At 47.4% G+C, this 14,083-nt stretch overlaps 2 protein-coding genes across 2 annotated transcripts; both read left to right on the plus strand.

Annotated features, from left to right (window-relative positions):
- The first annotated feature begins 1,544 nt into the window (after window positions 1-1,544).
- On the plus strand, window positions 1,545-2,084 carry LOC148683987 (histone H4). The gene has a single exon (XM_088656255.1). The coding sequence runs from the start codon at window positions 1,599-1,601 to the stop codon at window positions 1,908-1,910; it is 312 nt and encodes a 103-aa protein (XP_088512381.1). The 5' UTR covers window positions 1,545-1,598; the 3' UTR covers window positions 1,911-2,084.
- A 9,900-nt stretch (window positions 2,085-11,984) lies between these two features.
- LOC118094422 (histone H1.2-like) lies at window positions 11,985-12,941 on the plus strand. The gene has a single exon (XM_035134809.3). It carries the CDS (start codon window positions 12,096-12,098, stop codon window positions 12,786-12,788), a length of 693 nt encoding a protein of 230 aa, XP_034990700.2. The 5' UTR covers window positions 11,985-12,095; the 3' UTR covers window positions 12,789-12,941.
- Window positions 12,942-14,083: the final 1,142 nt, after the last annotated feature.

Consider the following 14,083-nt stretch of genomic DNA (forward strand, 5'->3'; position numbering starts at 1 on the left):
GGAGAGCTGCTCTAGAATGTTCTGCCCCAAGCAGCCAGTATGGCCAATGGTAGGGAATGCCAGGAGTTGTGGTCCAAAATACAGTATCTGGAACACCCGAGGTTAAGGAAGGCTGGCAATAGCAAACTAGGCTGACCAAAAAAAGCGGTGAAAGCCCTAAGGGTGGGGGAAATAACTTGCAAGTATGTAGAGCAGGCATGTCAAACCTGCGGCCCTCCAGATGTTTTGGACTACAATTCCCATCTTCCCCAACCACTGGTCCTGCTAGCTAGGGATCATGGGAGTTGTAGGCCAAAACATCTGGAGGGCCGCAGGTTTGACATGCCTGATGTAGAGGGAAACAAATTTGCATCCAATAATATACTGTATTAAACCACCATCAGCAATCAGGATTGTGCAACACGCCAAACCGAGTAAGGGAGGCTGGTGTGAGCGAATAAGATTGGGAACAACTGATGAAACGCAGACTAAAATGGCGACTGGGGAACGGTTCCCCTTTGTTAAGGGAGGGCGGTTATACTAGTCTGCCTGGAAGGAAGGGCACAGACAAAATGAATCATGCCGAAGAAACGGTTTCTTAAAAAATAAATAAAAAATCCCGCGTCCTGATGTGATTGGCCATCAGGATCTCTCGGATTCTCTTCCGAATGATCACAGCGCGGGGAGTTTAATATTCAATAAATCTTCACGTAAAATGGGAGACGCTGCTGAGAGCCAGCCACCGTCCGCTATCACTCTTCCGTATGTGTTTACCGCGGTCGCTGCTTTTGTGAGATAAGGTTAATTTAAAAAAACCCACTTTACCCGCTCCTCCCCTTAAGCAAAACGAATTGCTAGTTTTAGAAACACACAGGAGACCATAGGTGCCGGCTCCCTGGGTGTCCAAGCACCCACAAAATTCCCCATGAAGGGGCCCAGACACAAATTTCGGCGCCAGGGCAATGCACGCAGCATGACATCCACGGCCCCAGGCCCCCGCGGTCGCGGGGGCAAGCTAGGACTCCTGCAGCAGGAGACTCATTTCAAATGGAAAGTTTCTGTTTCAGGATCGCTCCCCCGCAAAAATCCCGGCGCCACCGGCCTGTTCGGGGCTGGAGCTTCGTTGCCATGTCATGTTAGCAGGCTTGTATGTCAGACACGTGGGAGAATTAAGCCACGTAGTTTCTTGGAGTTTCCAGGCCGAAGACGAGAAGGTAGGCTCCTCTATCTCTAGGCTGCAATCCTTACCTGACTGTAAACCCCACTGAACACATGCGGTGCAACTGAGCTGTTAAGAAGCACACTGGAGGCTGCATTCGCCCCATTCATTGAGCTGAGCTCCACTTTTGGAATCTAAGCCCGCAATAACCAAGCACGAATAAGTCTTCCCCCTGGCTCGAGCTCATTGGATACTTCTCCACGACGTCTGATTGGACAGCTTCCATGGTTCTCTTGATTGGTTACTGAGAATTCATGGGCGTTTCCACATGCTGGGAACAAGTGGGAGGCGGAGCCTATATAATTCTCGCACAGGTTTCCACTCTGGTCCAATACCAGACTATAAAAGTGCAGGTAGCTTGCCTTTCGCGGTACAGTTTGGTTTCTGCTCTGCTGAGAAGATGTCTGGACGTGGAAAGGGAGGGAAAGGCTTGGGAAAGGGGGGAGCCAAGCGGCACCGCAAAGTGCTTCGCGATAACATCCAGGGCATCACCAAGCCTGCTATCCGCCGCTTGGCTCGCCGTGGAGGCGTGAAGCGTATTTCTGGCTTGATCTACGAAGAGACCCGAGGCGTCCTGAAAGTCTTTCTGGAGAACGTGATTCGCGATGCTGTGACCTACACTGAGCACGCCAAGAGGAAGACCGTGACTGCCATGGACGTCGTCTATGCTCTGAAGCGCCAGGGCCGTACTCTCTACGGTTTTGGTGGCTAAGGGGGTTTCTACGTTCCTGGAAACTTTAAAACAAAACAAAAAAACCCAAAGGCCCTTTTCAGGGCCACCCACTTTTCCTTAAAAAGTGCTGAACCACCTAATCTTGATACATTGATACACCTAGTCTTGATACATTGCATGTGGACATAATCTCTAGTTACTTTGTTACCTTCATTATCGTTTCACAGGTAAATGAAAATGATTTGATAAAAGCGAGTCGAGCGAGTGTTGCAGCCGACCTGATTGACTTCCTTTGTTAAGAGTAACATTCCTATGTTTGACCCTACCACTTTGTTTACTACCTGCGAGTGACTTGTGCCATTGTACTTGCAATTCCACCCTCGAGCGCCTCCTGAGAGTGAAAGCGGTCGCCATTTTCTTTCAGGAAAATAATTGGTGCTTCTGCGCTTGGGGAACATAGCCTCCCCCCCCTCTTTCGTGGTTTTTTTCTGGTTCTTCCTAAGCACTCTCTTCCATCTTCAGCTGTGCTTAAACCTACTTTTACGTAGATAAAAGAACGTGAGATGTGAATCATAGCTGCCAAGTTTTCCCTTTTCTCGCGAGGAAGCCTATTCAGCATAAGGGAATTTCCCTTAAAAAAAGGGAGAACTTGGCAGCTATGATGTGAATGCTGCGCTGGCTTCCGCCATGCTGACCCGAGAACAAAGAAAAGCAGATCGAGGTGGAAGGGTGTGGTTTAATTCCCCGCCACAACTACTCGGCGGCGCGGGAAAGTCAAAATCTCGCATGAGTTAAAATAATGGGGTTTCTGCAATGAGTGTAAACTGCCACATGATGGCAGCAGAAATTGCAAGAAGCTTAATAAAAAAAATCCTTCAGTAGCACCTTAAAGACCAACTAAGTTTTTATTTTGGTATGAGCTTTCGTGTGCATGCACACTTCTTCAGCTCATACCAAAATAAAAACTTAGTTGATCTTTAAGGTGCTGAAGGGATTTTTTTATTTTGCTTCGACTCAGACCAACACGGCTACCTACCTGCAAGAAGCTTGTTTGCTTTCAAACAAACAAACACCCAGAAAGAACTCAGCCACCACCAAGAACGAAAAGGGCTAAATGATGTTATGTAAGAAAAATACTAGCTGATCTTATGTTCTTAAAACTGGAACACAGACGGCTTGATGTGTTTTTTGATTAACAACCATTAATATATTCTTGCCGGGCTGTGTGTTGGTGATCCCAAATTCACGAAACACCCTTTTTTTAAAAAAAACAAAACAAAAAAACCAAACCCAAACAAACTAGATATTGTGTGTTCTTTTGAAAGTTGTAGTTTGTTGGATGTCTTATGTCATGGTCCCTTTGTTATAAAGGTTCTTAACAGTTCAGGTATATTATATATTTGTGTTGTGTGTGTGGTGTCCACTGTGGAGCCATGCTGACCCAGAAAAGCTGATCCTGAGAATTGGGGAATATTCCAGAGTAATTTGGGATATGGCAAAGAGGGACCGCAGAGGAATGGAGGGAGTCAGCAAAAATTGGGTGCCCTGCCACGCTTGACCGAGAAGTTTCCACTTGCCCAGGGGGATATAATTCATCAGCTACATATTAATTTCTCTTTCCTCACAAGAGCCTAGTGAGATAAACAAGCTCCAGTGCACAGCCAAGTAAATGGCTTTTTGGGTGTGTTTTTTTAAAGATAGCCTTGCATTATCTTAAAGACTTTTCACATGACCTATTGCTCTCCTACCCTCCTATCCCTAGAATGACATCCCTAGAATAGCCCTGCTACCCCCTCCTTCTGGAGGTATCACTTGCTAGTTGTTTCTATGGCAACATAGCTGTACAGTGGTACCTTGGTTCTCAAACTTAATCTGTTCCGAAAGTCCGTTCCAAAACCAAGCCGCGCTTTGCCATAGAAAGTAATGCAAAACAGCTCAATCCATTCCAGACTTTTAAAAACATCCCCTAAAACATCAATTTAACATGAATTTTACTATCTAATGAGACTATTGATCCATAAAATGAAAGCAATAATCAATGTACTGCACTATAAAATAAATAAGACAGTATTGTAGATGATGATATTTTTTTTTAATCTTACCTGCATTTATGTTTGGATTTTTTATCCATTTCCACAGTCACACAATCAATCAGTAGCTGAACTGGGTTCCACACAGTCACAAAAACAAATTAACTGAAAAAGCCTCAAAAACAAAAACTCAAAATAAATAGCAAAAACAAAAGCGCCAAACCTGATCCATTCTGGAAGTATGTTTGATTTCCAAAATGTTCGAAAACCAAGGTGCAGCTTCTAATTCGTGAAAGCGCCCTGGAAGCAATAGCTGATAACTGCATCGGACGTTCACCTTCTGACTAACATTCCAAAACCCGGAACACTTACTTCTGGGTTTTCGGCATTTGGGAACCAAGCATTTGAGTACTAAGGTGTTTGAGAACCAAGGTACCACTGTACTTGACTAAGCGGTGCTTAAAAGGTTAAAAGGACTAGCCTGATTGCCTTCTGCTACAGAATCCCACACCACAAATACAAAACTGCATGCTTGGAGGGGACTCAAAGATACCATCCCAAATTGTTATATGGAATATTTAGGTATCTTGGTGCAATTATACCAAAGGAAGGTGTTTAGGGAATCTCCATAAAAAGACCACAGAAGAGCTCTGCTCTTGGAACCATTTAAATTTAAGTTGGTTAGGCCGAATTGCAGCAGTGAAGATGTGAATGCTTCCTAAATGTCTACTTTTCCTTCTGAAACTGCCCATACCTTGTCCTCAATTGGATTGATGGCAACATCTGATTATTAATATTTTTATTTCAGGAGGTAAAAGAAGCAGGGTGAACTGTGTAGCCCTGTATCGACCGAGAACTAAGGGAGTTCTTGGTGCCCCACATCTTAAGCTGCATTATGAGGTTTTGCAAATAAAATTGTTGACACATGTGATTAATAACTCAGCTTTAAATCTATCAGTCAAAATGGAATCCTCACAACCCTCTTTTCATGCCTTATCTTTCCTGAAAACATCATGGGCATTAGCAAAATAGGTAATCTGCTTCTACAGCAGAACTTATGAATACGGTGTGAATGGCAGTTGCACTTAGCTCATTTGCCATCACCTTTAACTCCTTTTTTTTTTTTTGAATTTCACTTTATTTTATTGCGGTTCTTATGATTTTACAAAATGCTCCAAAATATAACAAAGTAAACAAATATAATAAATATAACAAAGTAAACAAAATAAACAGAATAGCAGGATAGTCCACAAAATAATATACAGCCATTGATAAATGAGAATGAAAAAGAACTAATCCAAATACTGCCACTTTATCTCAACCTAATCTCCCCCCCCACCCTATCCCTCCTCCCTTACTAGTCTCTCCCCCCCCTCCTAACTTCCCTAACCCATGCACGATCTCTTTTGATCTGGCATATACCGCAAGTTTTCTGTTGCGTTATATGTGTTATAATTAATACAGTTTCCCTTTCTATTTTACATTTTTCTCCTTGCGAGCATTACTCATTTCTGTTCACACTTATTTAATTTTCTTTTCCATATTTTGCCATATACACTTCTACAACTTTCCATTCTTCCTTCAGTTTTTGAATAGAGCGCCCCCCCCTTCTTATTGCTGTTAATTTTGCCATGCCATGTACTCATACAGCTTAGATCTCCATTCCGATATTTCTGGTAGTAATCCTGTTTTCCAATGACTTGCCACCAATATCCTTGCTGCTGCTGTTCCGTAAAGAAATATATTCTTTTTTCTCCCTTGGGAATGTCCTCTGTTACCAACCCCAGCAAATAGGCTTCTGGTTTTTTATGAATTGTTCTTTTAAAGATTTTTTTGAATTCTTCGTGAATTTTAATCCACAATTGTTTAATTATCTTACATCCCCACCACATGTGGTATAGGGTGCCTACCTCCTCTTTACACCTCCAACATAAATTTGAATATTTTTTTAATTAATCTTCACTAATTTCACAGGCGCAGTGTACCAGCGGTATCCCATCTTCATAATGTTCTCCTTAATTGCGTAGCAAGCTGTGAAATTAATATCTTGGCTCCATAGCTTTCCCCACCTTTCTAAATAGATTGTTTTGCCCAAATCCTGTGACCACTTAATTGTTATTTCTTTTATTACGTCTTCCTTCAATTCCCATTCCAATAATAATTTGTAAAGTCTTGATATGGTCTTTTTATTTGGCTGTGACAGTTCATTTTGCCACTTCGAGGTTCCTTACCTTTAACTCCTATTTTGGATCACCTGGCCTTTGCTTTGATGATAAGTATCGCCAGTATAGAATGTGGCTCATTCATCCCATGGACTGACACTGGTTTGGGAGAGCGACTGAGGTATTTGGATAGAGGAACATGACTGGGAAATGTTGCTGTCCAGAGTCCCATTAAAAACCATGTCTGCAAATATACAAGAAGCCACTCTAAAAAGGCTACTGATGGCATTGGACTCCACTCTGTTTATTTAAAATCAGAAAAGGAGAGGCTGCGATTCTATTGGAACACTACTTCATATGTGCAGGGGGGGGGGGCAAGCCATGGTCGTTCAGGGGCGGGGCCAAGGCATGGGGTGGGAGGGGCCACAAAGTGGGAATGTGGGCGGGACTACAGGGCCAGCGGGCCCGACGACATCGTGGTAGCGGCGGCGGCGGCCACCTTGTGCTTCTGGCAGCATCGGCGGCTACCCTGCTTGGCTGGAGAGGAGGAGAGGGTCGGGCAGGCGAGAGGGGGTGGCAGGGCGAGCGAGGGCGAGGCAAGGCATAATATTTCATCCATGTCATGGGTTCAAGCCCTACCTTAGAAAAAAATTCCTGCATTGCAGGGGGTTGGACTAGATGACCCTCCTGGTCTCTTCCGGCCTGATTCTATTGATATATTACCATAGTATATGCATCATTCTGCTTTCTTGAATTTTCCTACTCCTAGGCATAGCAGCCAACTCTTAGGGGCCTAGGGGCCTCCCCCCCCCCGATTACTGGTAAATGTTGATGGGCTTTCTATGTGGGGCTTATCTGCCCCCCCCCCCCCGGTATTTTATTAAGGATGGAAGAGGGAGGGAAGGAAGGAAGAAATAGAGAGAGGGATAACTCATATTTGTGGGTGCCTCTGGGTGACGCTGGGATGCTGGAACTCTGCAGCAAGAGGAAGATACCGGTACGCCTGTATAGGAGCCTTGTAAGCAGCTTTCTCTCTGCTTGATTCACAGCAGGCACATCCAACAGGTAGATTGTGATCTACCAGTAGATCACTGGATGTCTGTGGTAGATCACTGCTAGATCACTGGCACCCCTAAAAAAAGCTCACCCAAAAATTTCCTACTCCCTAAAAAAAGCTGAACTATGACCTGAAGCCCTAAACAAAAATGGGCCTCCCTCCCTCCTAAAAGAAGCTCAACAAGTTTGACCTAAACCCCAAAAAACAGGGCTTCCCTTCCTTAAAAAAACTCAACAGCTTTGACCTGAACCCCCCAAAAGGGGGTAGATCACTCCCAGTTTTTAACTCTGTGAGTAGATCAGAGTCTCTTGGGAGGTGGCCACCCCTGATTTGCAGTATACAGATGCAGGAGGAGGGGCAGACTGGAACACCACTGCTTTTTATAAACATCACTGTGTCTATCAAAAGCTACAGCCCCCCCTTTCTTATTCACTTCCTTTTAGCCTTGCAGAGCCACGTTAGTCAAATTGAATCCTCTACACCCTCATTAAATTGCCAATAGAACTCTTAATGTGATCCCTGAATGCTCATTAACAACTCCCACTGAAGAACAATAGGGTGAAGTGGTGAGCTATCACATCTTGCCTGGGGATATCTGCTCCATTGTCTTAACTGCTTAACTACTGGTAGCCACTTTGCTTTATTTATTTGATGTGTTTTTGTTACAGCTGTGTTTCCCCCCCCCCCAACAAGCGGAGACTGAGCTGCTCTTGCTAAAGCAAAGCCCTTTCCACTTCAGTTTTTGGAGGGGGAAAGTGCTGGTTATGGTCTGTAAAATAAATTAATTTTTTGCTTCTAGGGGGGCAGCTGCCCCCTCCTGCCCCCTGCCTATGCCCATGCATATGTGGTGGAATCGCTTCATCTGGCACTGATGGCTTCACGCAAGTAATTGTGGGAACTGTGGTTCACCCTCATAGGGCTACAGCTCCAAACGCTCTAAACAAACTACAGTTCCCAGATTCTTTGCAGGGAGCCACGTGCATTAATTTTTTTGCATGTGTGCAGCCTAAAAAACCCCCACAAACTGAGCAGCTCAGGATACTTGGATCTGGCATCAGAACGTGTTGCGTCCACACTCCTGGCAAAATCAAGCCCTAGTCCACTTATTGGCAGAAATCATAGCAAACAGCAGATGATACCTAGTGCTCCACTGAAAACTGATGGAGAACATGTACAAGAATCGATCACCAGTGCTGTTGTTGTTGTTGTTGTTGTTGTTTAGCCGTTTAGTCGTGTCTGACTCTTCGTGACCACATGGACCAGAGCACGCCAGGCACTCCTGTGTTCCACTGCCTCCTGCAGTTTGGTCAAACTCATGTTGGTAGCTTTGAGAACACTGTCCAAACATCTTGTCCTCTTCTCCTTGTGCCCTCAGTCTTTCTCAACATCAAGGTATTTTCCAGGGAGACTTCTCTTCTCATGAGGTGGCCAAAGTATTGGAGCAGGCATCCCCAAACTGCGGGCCTACAGATGTTTTGGCCTACAACTCCCATGATCTGTAGCTAACAGGACCAGTGGTCAGGGATGATGGGAATTGTAGTCCAAAATATCTGGAGGGCCGAAGTTTGGGGATGCCTGTATTGGAGCCTCAGCTTCAGGAACTGTCCTTCCAGGGAGCACTCAGGGCTGATTTCCTTAAGAATGGATAGGTTTGATCTTCTTGCAGTCCATGGGACTCTCAAGAGTCTCCTCCAGCACCATAATTCAAAAGCATCCATTCTTTGGCGATCAGCCTTCTTTATGGTCCAGCTCTCACTTCCATACATCACTACTGGGAAAACCATAGCTTTAACTATACGGACCTTTGTCGGCAAGGTGATGTCTCTGCTTTTTAAGATGCTGTCTAGGTTTTTCATTGCTTTTCTCCCAAGAAGCAGGCGTCTATTAATTTTGTGACTGCTATCACCATCTGCAGTGATCATGGTACCCAATAAAGTAAAATTTCTCACTGCCTCCATTTATTCCTCTTCTATTTGCCAGGAAGTGATGGGAACAGTGGCCGTGATCTTAGTTTTTTTGATGTTGAGGTTCAGACCATATTTTGTGCTCTCCTCTTTCACCTTCATTAAAAGGATCTTTAATTCCTCCTCACTTTCTGCCATCAAGGTTTTGTCATTTGCATATCGGTGGTTGTTGATATTTCTTCCGGCAATCTTAATTCCGGTTTGGGATTCATCCAGTCCAGCCTTTCGCATGATGAATTCTGCATATAAGTTAAATAAGCAGGGAGACAATATACAGCCTTGTCGTACTCCTTTCCTAATTTTGAACCAATCAGTTGTTCCATATCCAGTTCTAACTGTAGCTTCTTGTCCCACATAGAGATTTCTCAGGAGACAGATGAGGTGGTCAGGCACTCCCATTTCTTTAAGAACTTGCCATAGTTTGCTGTGGTTGACACTGTCAAATGCTTTTGCGTAGTCAATGAAGCAGAAGTAGGTGTTTTTCTGGAACTCCTTTCTAGCTTTCTCCATAATCCAGCGCATGTTTGCAATTTAGTCTCTGGTTCCTCTGCCCCTTCGAAATCCAGCCTGCACTTCTGGGAGTTCTCAGTCCACATACTGCTTAAGCCTGCCTTGTAGAATTTTAAGCATAACCTTGCTAGCGTGTGAAATGAGCACAATTGTGCGGTATGCAGACACTACATTTATATGTAGACACTCCTTGAAAAATCAAGCCCTGGTCCATTCATTGGCAGAAATCACAGCAAACAGCAGCTGTTACCTAGTGCTCCACTGAAAACTGACCAGTGGTCTGCTGGGGCATCACATTCCTTTGCTTTATATGACTTTGAAAGTTGGTGTCACAGAGGAGAATTTTGAGATGGAGAAAATGTACGAGCACCCTTCACTAGTGCACTCCTATATACGTTTACTAGCTGGCCGTGCTATGAATTGCTGTGGGTTATTTGTGTGATTTCCCCTACCCTGTGCCGATCCATGATGTATCCCTGTGATTCCCCCACTCCTCACCCCCCCAGCTTATCCCTGTGATTGCCCCCTCATCCCCCTCCCTCATCCCTGTGAATCCCCCAACTCTGTCCTGATCCATGACCTATTATGCCCCCTCTTCCCCCAACCCACCAGCTTATTCCTGTGATTTTCCTCCTCTCCTCCCCCTTACCCCTGTGATTTCCCTCCTCTCCTCCGTCCAACCCCCCCTCCAGGTTATCCCTGTGACCCGTTCATTTTGCACACAATCATTCCCCCAATGCTTATGTTCTGTAAAATTTTGCCCTGTCCCAACCCTGACTCCCCTACCCACGTGTGTTATGTAAAATAACATTTATTCTACCCAAAGGCACGGCCCTGTGCCCATATGCAGTTGATTCTATGCTGCAACCTATTCGGGCCCCCCCACCCAGGCAGCCCCCTAAATCCACTCAGCCTGGTCTGCAAAGCCTAGGCGAGATACTGTGGAGAGGGCAGGTTTCATCCCTGTGTCACCCCCACCCTATCCCTGCCCCCTAATCGGCTCCCCCACCCCCCAGGCAGGCCTCTACCTCCACTTGGAGGCAGCAGTGGGCGACCTGCCTTTCTATTGGATGCTGCTGGAGTCTTCAGAGCTTCTGCTGGTGACGTCTAATTTGGGTGCCACTTTTTGTGTGTGTTTAATCATTATTTTAGGTATGAAAGGTTTGCTTTTGGGGGGAAATTTTTTTTGGAAAAATATTTATGCCAGATCCCTCACTGAAGGGCATGGATTGTTGTGGCCAAATTTGTTACATTACGGTTCAGCGGTTACGGAGAAAGGTTGTGACCTCTGTGCACACAATGCCTACATTTTTATATATATAGATTCAGCACCAAGTCAGGTTGCACCCAATGGGCTTCTTAAAGTATGATGGCAACTTTATAAATTTATAAAGCGATAAGGGGAGAACTGAAAGTGACTCCTTCCAGCCATTTCAGATTGTTCTGCCATTGTTAAAATTTCAAGAGGATTGTATTCAACCACTGAGTTTTGTGAAATCCACACTCTCTTCCTCCTCCAGTGCCCTTTGATCAGGATATGCTCTATTGGCATTTAATAAATTGCTATTGCAATTTCCCAATTACGTATCTGGGTCAGAAATCAGGCTGTCTCATTGCAACCACATTATATACAAATGAAACTTTGCAGAATGGAGTGAAAAGAAGGCATAAGATACTTTCCAGACGGAGAGCCAGTCCGTAGGCACTTAAAAACCTCCAGCACCCATTAGTGTGGCAGGGAGAATGCTAGCGCCATAAAATGCCACGGGTGGTTTCATAACTATATGTTAGGATCAATATATATTGTCAGGCCATGAAAAGGAGTGAGATAATTTAAAAATAAATAAATAAATATTTTTCCTACGCCTAAAACTGAGGGCTTTTCTGTGCGAGGCAACTTCTCTCTGGGCCCAAAGTGAATGAACGAATGTGTTACTTGGCACAACTCGAAGCGCTTTTGCGCTCAAACGGCCACTCCGGAGTCGCCGGGTCCCCCACCAGCGGGGGGCAGACCCCCCCGAGATTGGCCCGGCGCGTTTCTCCGGCCCCCGATCGCCACGAGAAGTTTTTTATTTAGCCGAAAAAGGCCAAGATTTCCAGGCGCCAGGCGCGCCGAGCGAGACTCGGCCGCGCTTCTGCCTGCTTTTCCCTGGCGCGCCGCCTCCCCGGGACCCGAGGCGGCCGGGCTCGGAGAGAGATGCTCCCCCGGGTCCGTTTCGCCCGGGGCCCGGGGCGCCGCGAGGCGGGGACGCGGCGATTTGGGCCATTTTGTGGCACTCAAGAAACACAAAGTTGCAACGGGGACAGGAGCCATTTCTGTCTGCGGAGGAGAGCGCGGGGTCTGCGAGCGCACCAATCAGCGCGCAGCTCCGCCCCTATAAATAGCAGGCAGCTCCGGGGCTGCACTTCAGACTTTACTTTTCGGTTCCGAGAGGTTCTAGCCAGCAGCCCGCCGCTTCCTTCTCCTTCAGCACCAGCACAAGCGGAGAGCGGAGACGATCATGTCGGAGACTGTTCCCGAAGCACCGGCGGCTGCGGCGCCCGCCGCCAAGGCGCCTGCCAAGAAAGCCAAGAAGCCCGCGGGAGCCGCCAAGCCGCGCAAGGCGTCGGGCCCCAGCGTGACGGAGCTGCTGACCAAGGCGGTGGCGGCGTCCAAGGAGCGCAACGGGGTGTCCCTGGCGGCGCTGAAGAAGGCGCTGGCGGCCGCCGGCTACGACGTGGACAAGAACAACAGCCGCATCAAGCTGGGCCTCAAGAGCCTCGTGAGCAAAGGCACCTTGGTGCAGACCAAAGGCACGGGCGCCTCTGGCTCCTTCAAGCTCAACAAGAAGCAGCTGCACGAGACCACCAAGGACAAGGCTGCGACCGGGGCCAAGAAGAAGAAGCCGGCGGCGGCCGCCGTCCGCAGCAAGAAGGTGGCGCCCAAGAAGCCCGCCTCCGGCTCGGCCAAGAAGCCCAAGAAGCCGGCCGCCAAGAAGAGCCCCAAGAAGGCGGCGGGCGCCAAGAAGCCGGCGGCGGGCGCCAAGAAAGCGGCGGCCAAGAGCCCCAAGAAGGCCAAGGCCGCCAAGCCCAAGAAGGCTGCGGCCAAGAGCCCTGCCAAGGCCAAGGCCGTCAAGGCTAAGGCCAAAGCGAAGCCCAAGACGCCCAAGGCCAGAGTGGCCAAGCCCAAGAAGGCTGCGCCCAAGAAGAAGTGAAGAGGCGCCGCGCCCTGCCTGCCTGCCTGCCTCAGCCCTCGCCATCCCAAAGGCTCTTTTAAGAGCCACCCACTTTCTCACCCGGAAAGAGCTGACGTTACGTTGCTCCAGCGTCACCGGAGATTTTCCCTACTTGGCCGTTTGGAAAGTCAGATCAGATAATAATAATAATAATAATAATAATAATAATAAAATTATTTATACCCCGCCCATCTGGCCGGGTTCCCCCCCAACCCCTCCCGCCCACCCGCCCGCTTTTTAATCCTTGCCTGCAATCCTTGCCTGCTCGCACTTGTACTCTAGTTTGCGCCTGCACTTCGGAGCAGCTACGCACATACCGTAGTTGAGTGGTTCGCGTTCGCCTCCTTAGCAGTATGGTTTGGGGTACTTGGTTTTACAGGGCTGTGCCAGACAGCATAAGCGTCACGAAAGGTTTCCCGTACTTGGGGGTTTGGAAAGTCACACCTCGCTCGAACACCTGCTTTTAATACTGTAATGAAAAATAAAGGGACGCTGCAATCCCTGCGCGCACTTACACAGTATAGTCCACCCTAGCAGCTCGCCGCACGTTAAGCCAACTAGCTTCAGGAGTGCCAGCTTTGCCCCTCGACCGTGGGTGCTTGGGGCCCTAGCACCGAAATTGGTGGTTGCCCATTCAGGGAGTTGCCACCTATGTCTGGCACCCTAACAAAGGGCGCCGACATGGGTTCCGGGACTGGCCTTTGGACAGTCTGCCCTCACCCCGACCGCTGTTTAATAGGAACGCAGTCACTGACACTACCATAGTCAGCGCTAGCACTTCTGACAACTATGCTCAGCTTCGTGCCTGTGGCTTTGGGTAAGGTAAAGGTAAAGGGACCCCTGACCAGTCCAGTCCAGTCGTGACCGACTCTGGGGTTGCGCGCTCATCTCGCATTATTGGCCGAGGGAGCCGGCGTATAGCTTCCAGGTCATGTGGCCAGCATGACAAAGCCACTTCTGGCAAACCAGAGCAGCACATAGAAACGCCGTTTACCTTCCCGCTGTAGCGGTTCCTATTTATCTACTTGCATTTTGACGTGCTTTCGGGACCAAGCAACGGGAGCTCACCGTCACAGGGATTCGAACCTCCGGCCTTCTGATCAGCAAGCCCTAGGCTCAGTGGTTTAACCACAGCGCCACCTGGGTCCGTGGCTTTGGGTACTTGAGTGTAAAAGGCAGTGGCTTGTTTGATCGGTTACAGGTAGGTAGCCGTGTTGGTCTGAGTCGAAACAAAATAAAAATGTTGGTAAGAGCTTTCGTGTGTTTGATATCTG

This window comes from Zootoca vivipara, chromosome 12 (genome assembly GCF_965207765.1).
Source record: "Zootoca vivipara chromosome 12, rZooViv2.hap1.1, whole genome shotgun sequence".
In the NCBI taxonomy this organism is placed as follows: Eukaryota; Metazoa; Chordata; class Lepidosauria; order Squamata; family Lacertidae; genus Zootoca; species Zootoca vivipara.

Excerpts from the sequence above, each read along its gene's own strand:
- LOC148683987 (XM_088656255.1), top strand. The coding sequence starts at position 1,599 with ATGTCTGGACGTGGAAAGGGAGGGAAAGGCTTGGGAAAGGGGGGAGCC.
- LOC118094422 (XM_035134809.3), top strand. The coding sequence starts at position 12,096 with ATGTCGGAGACTGTTCCCGAAGCACCGGCGGCTGCGGCGCCCGCCGCC.